At 34.9% G+C, this 7,983-nt stretch overlaps 1 protein-coding gene across 1 annotated transcript; it reads left to right on the top strand.

The window, feature by feature from the left end:
* Positions 1-1,538: 1,538 nt before the first annotated feature.
* On the top strand, positions 1,539-6,860 carry LOC120090920 (phosphoenolpyruvate carboxykinase (ATP) 1-like). The gene is made up of 13 exons (XM_039048612.2): positions 1,539-1,882; positions 3,089-3,364; positions 3,464-3,642; positions 3,839-3,992; positions 4,095-4,179; positions 4,393-4,493; positions 4,704-5,002; positions 5,189-5,362; positions 5,459-5,524; positions 5,666-5,844; positions 5,948-6,117; positions 6,198-6,366; positions 6,442-6,860. The coding sequence occupies exons 2-13, from the start codon at positions 3,102-3,104 to the stop codon at positions 6,583-6,585; spliced, it is 1,983 nt and encodes a 660-aa protein (XP_038904540.1). The 5' UTR covers positions 1,539-1,882; positions 3,089-3,101; the 3' UTR covers positions 6,586-6,860.
* Positions 6,861-7,983: the final 1,123 nt, after the last annotated feature.

The following is a 7,983-nucleotide window of genomic DNA, read 5'->3' as shown; positions in this document are numbered from 1 at the left end:
AAAATATTTTTTTTCCATTTTAATAATTTAAAATTTGGAATAACGAATGGAAAAGCAAACATGCAAGTTCCAGTTTCGAACAACATTGGGATGTATACATTCCTTGATGTCCTAATTGTATGTGTTGTGAACAATTAGTCGAAGATGATTGTCGGTTGAAACGAAGTAAAAGGCATAATATGTTACACTTACATGAGGACGAGCGAACAAATGATCGATGATACTGAAAAATAGAAATCGGAAGATGAATCGTGAGGAAGTAAAGAAGAACGGGTTAAAACGATCGACATATTGTTTAAAATGGGGTGAATTGCCGTGTTTGATGTTGTCAATCAGAATGGCATGATGGGGTAATTTTATCATTTTCATTCCACCTTCGAATTAATGATTTGAAATAAATAGGCTCGATCACAATCATATTGTTTTTGAAAAGTTAGATGAGTAAACACCAAAAATCACATTCGATGGATGGTCCAATTATAATCAACTTAAATTACACCTTTTTCATTCTCCCATATAAATATGGCCTAAATACTGTAATTCTTTTTAAGGCACTCGAGGCAGGTTTTGGTTGACTGGCAAAAAAAGTTTTTTTTTTCCCAAAAAGTCATTTACATTTGAATACCTTTTGCTTTTGGTGTAATAGAAGCTATTAAAATAAAAATCCTCATGTAGTTAGTTATACTTATCCAAAAGTGTTTTAATATAAAAATTTGTTTAGTGTTTCGATTAATGTGAAATTACTGTAAATGACAATTATTAAAACTATCAACTAATAATTAAAAATCATTTTTGATTGGCTGAGTTATTTTTTTTCTTCTTCTTTTATTTTTTAGCATTTGATCTAATTGGTTATTAGAGTTTGGTTATTGGAGATATAATTGATATGTAGTTGATCGACAAAGTAGGTCCCTAAAGTTGGACGTCGAAAATAGTCATTGTTGGAGTTTATTGTCGGAGGGATCGACAGAGTTGGCCATTAGAGTTGGTCACCGGTGATGATTGTCGAACTAGTCGATGAAGTTGGTGATGATGGTTATTGGAGTTGACCACCAAAGTTGGTAGTCGAAGGTGGCTATCAAAGTTGTGGTGATTGTCGCGGGAGTTAGTTACCAAAAGTTTGTCATAGTAGGTTGTTGGTGGCAACCATGCTAGAGATTTTGGTAGATTTATGTATTATATAAATTAGAGAGAGATTAACTATTAAAAACTTAAAAATTATTTTTCTAAAAGTTGATTTCATGGGTTTTTCTGAAACCAGGTTATTTCTTAAACTCATTTTTTAAAAAGTTATCTTGAGTGGTTACAAATATCAATAATGAGATAAAAATGGTATTTTCATCGTACTATTATTCTTATCATTTTTTTTCTTTTGTATATTTGAAGATATACATAAAATATTTTTTAAAAAATGTTTTTTCTTGAGAGAAAACATTTTTTTTTAAAAAAAAGTTATATGTAGGGCGAAGTGTAATGGGGAAGAGATATACAAGAATTTATGGGTCTTCATTAATAGCCGCTAGATGGAAGAGACCGGCATGGTATTAGATTCCATTGGATTTCATCTTTCTAGCATTTAGCTTCTCGTTTAATGGGCCGTGTGGGAACTTACTCTTGTGAAAATTCGTAGATAGGAACTAACCATGGTTAATTTTTCCCATCACTCTGGTCAAACTCTAGTTAGCTACGGCTCCTCAGTGAAGCCTATAAAACCCAACTCCACGAACTTCATTCTTCACACCCATTGCGTATTGTTTCTTCCTTTGATCTTTCTTTGTACTTTGATGGTCGAACCCATCGCTTTCCTTTTCCTTTGTCCTTTGCTTCAGGATTAGCTTCTCGCTTCTTCCTTCTCCGTTTTCGCTTCACAAGCTTTCTGCTGGTTCATCTCTATCTCTTTATCCTTTTCTTTTCTCTTCCTATACTTTGTTTCTAGTCTATCATAGTGATTTTTCATCTCTTTTTGGATGGTTAATCGGTCAGTTTTGTCGATTGTATTGTAAAAAAATGAGAAAATGAGAGAAAAGAAGATCATCTTGTACGAAATAAGAAAGGGAGAACAAAGAAAATAGGTCAAGAAAAATATTTAGGTGCATCTATGTAATCTATGCATGTGCATTCCACCGGTGCACAAAATTCTCTGATAATTATTTATCAGAAGTTACATGTAAAAGAAGAGATGAGAGAGAAAAAGATGAATGGGAATTTGAGAGGAGAGAGAATGAATTTAATCATTACTTGATAGATGTTTTGAAAAAACCACTACTAGCCACGGTTTTGGACATTAGTGGGTTTAGGGTGTATCTACAGAGTGGGGGTTAAAATTAGGTGCAGTCTACAAATTTACTTTTTACAGAAAGATAAAAATGGAAGGAAGATAAATACATGACTCAAATTTTTCTCCCATAATAATTATGTTTTCTTTTCACTATTGTAAACTCTAAAACTATAATTATAATATAATTACTATTTTAAATCTCGGTCGGGTATTATTTACCGTTAATTTTTTTTAAATTTTTTTTTTATTATTATTATACCGTTTATTTTTTTTATTCAGATTTTTAAGTTCTATTTGGAATTTATTACAGTATTTTTCGTTTTTATTAATTTACATTCAATCATTTTTTTAATTTTTTGCTATAATATTTTTTATTTCATTTTCAAATTAAAGTAGTTTATACTAAAGTAATCTAGAATTATAATAATTAATTTCATGTCCCGAACGTATACGATGATAGTCACTATCCAAATATTTTTGATATGAAAAATACTTTATTAACCTCTTATGTTGCACTAAATATTCACAACTTCACTCGTTGATCCAATCGTTGTCGAATGAAATGGAACTAACACCAACATTTGTTATTTATCATCATCTCATCCATGCACGTTTTTGGAGAAGAGAGCTTTTGTTTGACGTCAAAACCATGGAAAGAATATCATAAACTTAAACAAACTCCAACGATGGAAGAGTTTCAATACTTAAATATACTGATTTGTTTGAGCTGATCCGTTAATCAATCGATAAATGGAACTAATGAATCCAAGAACAAACGATAATCGTTATGAGTGGATTTTGTTTGATCAGATTGGGAGGAGAAATGGCGGCAAATGGAAACCCAGAGTTCAGTTTCAGCAACAATGGATCGGCAAGAAACGGTCTGACGAAAATTCAAACGCAGAAGAAACAGAACGGGATCTGTCACGACGACAGTGCGCCGCCTGTTAAAGCGCAAACCATTGACGAGCTTCACTCCTTACAGAGGAAGAAATCAGCCCCAACTACTCCCATTAAGGGCACTGAAGGAGCCTTCGGTGTTCTCTCTGAAGAGGAGCGGCAGAAGCAGCAACTTCAATCCATCAGGTTTTAATATGATTAATTTGTTTATGTTTCTTGAATCTGAACCGATCCAAGACGATTTGCTTTGTCATTTGTAATATGCAATTTTCTGATTTTGAACAGCGCTTCATTAGCATCATTGACAAGAGAAACTGGACCGAAATTGGTGAAAGGCGATCCGGCGAGGAAATCAGAAACTCCGAGAGCTCATTCAGTTCATCACCACTACGATGCACCTACTATTAGCGTTAGCGATAGCTCTTTGAAGTTCACTCATGTTCTTTACAATCTCTCTCCTGCAGGTTCGTTTTCTTTTTGTCTGCTTCTTTCTCCGTCGCTTTCAAGTTTAGGGCCATCCGTTTATTCCTTTGCCCATATCTTCTGGGCCCAATTTGGAATCTGGAATTGGTTCTTAAGACGTTAAATTATTTCTCGCCTTTTGAAAAGGACGATAAGAACAAAAGGGATGCTAAATATCTTTGTGATTTTACTATGTAGAGCTTTACGAGCAGGCGATAAAGTATGAGAAAGGATCGTTCATCACGTCCACCGGAGCGTTGGCGACTCTTTCCGGTGCGAAAACTGGTCGATCTCCAAGAGATAAGAGAGTCGTCAGAGATGAAACCACCGAGGACGATCTTTGGTGGGGAAAGTGAGTTTTGATCTGTTCTCTTCTTCTTTTCTTGTTTGTTACTATTTGGGTGTTTTCCTCCCTTCACTTTGTAATGATATGAACGGTATTATTTGCTTTTAGGGGTTCTCCGAATATTGAAATGGATGAGCATACTTTCATGGTTAACAGAGAAAGAGCTGTTGATTACCTCAACTCATTGGACAAGGTTACCTTTTATTTCAATGTCTAGATATTCAATTTTTTCTCTTTCTTTTGCTTTGATGAAAGGTTCCTTGAAACCCTAAAGTCAAAATTGATATTAACATGAAAACCATGAATGAATACCGTCTTTGATGGGCTATTCATTTTGGATGGTGGTTGTTTCTTATTCTATGCTCAGTTTCATAAATGCTTCTGAAGTATAAATTGTGATTTGCAGGTGTTTGTGAATGACCAGTTCTTGAATTGGGACCCGGAGAATAGGATTAAAGTTCGTATCGTCTCTGCCAGAGCCTACCATTCATTGTTTATGCACAACATGTAAGTGAAATTACTGAATACTTTAACTCTATCAGCAGTATATGTTTCCTCTCTTGTCCCTTCCACAAAGGCCCTAAAGCCTAAGCCTGCCAGATAAGTCTCCTTAACGATCATATGTTACATTATCGTGGATGAATAAACGGTAAAAAAAAAAAAATGTACAATGGTGTATTAGCTTAGTGTGCAATTCGATAACTGGGTCGGTGACAGGTGTATCCGACCCTCTCCTGAAGAGCTGGAGAATTTCGGTACTCCGGACTTCACTATTTACAATGCTGGGCAATTCCCGTGTAATCGTTACACTCACTACATGACATCATCTACTAGCATAGATATTAACCTTTCTAGGAGGGAAATGGTCATCCTCGGCACTCAGTACGCCGGGGAAATGAAGAAAGGTCTATTCAGTGTTATGCATTATCTGATGCCTAAGCGTCAAATCCTCTCCTTACATTCTGGCTGCAATATGGGAAAAGATGGAGATGTTGCCCTCTTCTTTGGACTCTCAGGTATAGTATCATTGGAGCCAAATGAGAATGGCTCCAACAAGCCGCCATAACGATATGTGCCCTCTTACCCTATCCATCCTTAACATCTTATTTGTTTGCTCTTAATCTTAACGGTTAACTGCATTGCATAATTTTCCTTTTTGTCTGCAATTTTGAGGTCCTCAGTGCTTGTTGATTTTGTGTTAGGTACTGGAAAGACGACACTGTCAACAGACCATAATAGGTATCTGATTGGGGATGATGAACATTGTTGGAGTGATAATGGTGTGTCAAATATAGAAGGAGGTTGCTATGCCAAGTGCATTGATCTCGCTAGAGAAAAAGAGCCAGACATTTGGAATGCCATCATATTTGGAACTGGTAATGTTTGTCATCCTGTTTTTGCTTGATTTAGCCAATTTTTTTGTACTGATTGCATTTTGATGAGATTTACTCATTTTCATGGGTTGTTGGCAGTTCTTGAAAACGTGGTGTTTGATGAACATACCCGAGAAGTTGATTATACTGACAAATCAGTTACAGGTATAAAAGCACTTCAAAATGTTTCATGAGAATTTTTAAACAGTACTTTTAGATATTTTGCCTAACATCACTGCAAGTGACATACTAAACTCACCCAATTGTATTGTGTTTTTCCTTATGAGTTTGGTTATCTTGTCATAGAGAACACAAGGGCAGCTTACCCCATTGAATACATTCCAAATGCGAAAATACCATGTGTTGGCCCGCACCCAAAGAATGTTATCTTATTGGCCTGTGATGCATTTGGGGTGCTTCCACCGGTGAGCAAGCTGAGCCTGGCGCAGACCATGTATCATTTCATCAGTGGTTACACTGCACTGGTAATAACTATATGCTCCAACCTCCTCATAAGTAAGAGGCAAGTCCGTGTGTAGAATGCAAATGTTAAGCTAAACAACTTGTTGGACTCCATGTTTGTGATAGGTGGCAGGCACAGAGGATGGCATCAAAGAGCCACAGGCAACATTCTCGGCTTGTTTCGGGGCTGCTTTTATAATGCTACATCCAACGAAATATGCAGCCATGCTAGCTGAGAAGATGCAGAAGCATGGCGCCACCGGATGGCTCGTCAACACTGGTTGGTCTGGTGGAAGGTATGCAGTACTATTTGACACATACTAAAAACATTCTCTAAAGAAATAAAAAAAACTTATATATATTTTTGAACCAACAGGTATGGCCAAGGAAACCGCATTAAGCTACCATACACAAGGAAGATCATCGATGCAATTCACTCTGGGCAGCTTTTGAATGCAACGTACAAGAAAACTGAAGTATTCGGGCTTGAAATTCCCACTGAGATCGACGGGGTGCCTTCAGAAATTCTTGATCCAATTAACACTGTAAGTTAGCCTCTCTATCGAAACAAATTAAAAGAATCGATTTCCTGTTGCTAACATTGACAGGATGCAACACAGTGGTCGGAGAAGAAGGCGTACAAGGATACGTTGCTTCAGTTGGGTAGGTTGTTCAAGAAGAACTTCGAGACATTTACAAACTACAAGATTGGCAAGGACAGCAAGCTGACAGATGAGATTGTGGCAGCTGGGCCAAATTTCTAAAGCAGAAGGGGAAGATGAAGGTTGTGCTTTAAAAAGAATTGCCTAATGAAAATGTGTCATTTCATTAGGTTGTGTAGAAATGGGTTTCCTATATTGTGTGATTATTTCCAGCTTGGAATGTCATAAGTGGTGTCTAGTCCCCTTGGTGTGTATTTTACCACAAAATCAAAATGAGAGTAATATCTCATGCTTGTTCATTTAGCTTAGTATTTGGGATTTATATATGATGTATAAGTTTATAAATTCGCTTTAGTATAAAATTCATTCCTTGTCTACTTCTGTTTTTCAATGCTTTGTTTGTCTTTTTATTTATTTATTTAATTGGTTAGTATTTTTTAGTGGTTGTCAAATTCCGTTTTGAAAAATGTTAATTTTGACTTGGAAATGTAGGCAGGCTAACTACTACACAATAGAAAATGTTTCTTAAAAGGAAAATACACAACACAAAAGGAGTAAAACTTACGTGTTGGAGGTTGGCCCTTGTATACCTGCCACGTGTTTCATTCTTATGATGGCATATATCGATCTACCTTTTGTTTTTGTTATTATTAATTTTAACTTTTTCTTTATGCCACAATTATAAACAATTTAACTTCAACACTAATCACTAATCAACTTGCACATTTATTAAGTAATTTTTTTTTTATATATATATATATACTTTTCACATTTATAAAAAAATTTCATCTTTTCTTCAATTTTTATTTTTCACATAAATCAAATAATTTTACTTTCTTTATCAAGAAATTTAATCTTACAACATTATACTCAAAATACAAACTTATTAATTTTAACATTTTAATCGACTGAATTAGTGAGCGAAATATCCCTTCTTGTTTTTTTATGTTTTTTTTTTCAATGATAGAAGCAAGGTTTAAGGTTTGGTTTGGAATAATAGTAAAAAAGAATTTTCATCAGATTTATAGCAAATATACTCACTCACTTGTTTTAGATTTTGATTAATCCCAAAATGTCTTTAGCAAATAGTCACACACTTATTCTAAATGCATTTATATATATGTACTTCGGGTTGTGTTAATTCAACCCAGAAAAAAATCTATTCAACCCGAGGTCCAATCCCACTTGACAAAAATAAAAAAATTTAACCCAATCCAACCTAAAAACAAAATTAACCCAACCCAACCGTTACAGTTTGAGTTGGGTAGTCCGAGTGTTTAGGTTGTCGGATTATTTGAACACCCTTACTTATTCGTTAATGTCATGTAGTTGATGCAATCTACGATCAACTTAGATGATGAATGTCGAAAGAAATCTCCCCCATAATTAAATCAGAAGTTTGGATCACTAAATTAACCACATGGATAAACGATTCAAAGTTAAAAAAAGAAAAAAAATCAAACTATAATAAACGTTAATTGGTGCATTTATTTAGTGAAC

The sequence above is a fragment of the Benincasa hispida genome, chromosome 11, assembly GCF_027475165.1.
Source record: "Benincasa hispida cultivar pf3 chromosome 11, pf3_genome.v1.1, whole genome shotgun sequence".
NCBI classification, from domain to species: Eukaryota; Viridiplantae; Streptophyta; class Magnoliopsida; order Cucurbitales; family Cucurbitaceae; genus Benincasa; species Benincasa hispida.
The sequence above is the reverse complement of the archived record's forward strand: the minus strand, read 5'-3'. Positions and strand labels throughout refer to the sequence as shown.

Bases quoted from the DNA above. Each gene is read 5' to 3' on its own strand.
- LOC120090920 (XM_039048612.2), top strand. From the start codon at position 3,102: ATGGCGGCAAATGGAAACCCAGAGTTCAGTTTCAGCAACAATGGATCG. The intron at 3,993-4,094 runs GTGAGTTTTGAT...ATTTGCTTTTAG, and splicing joins GACGATCTTTGGTGGGGAAA to GGGTTCTCCGAATATTGAAA. The intron at 6,367-6,441 runs GTAAGTTAGCCT...GATGCAACACAG, and splicing joins TTCTTGATCCAATTAACACT to TGGTCGGAGAAGAAGGCGTA.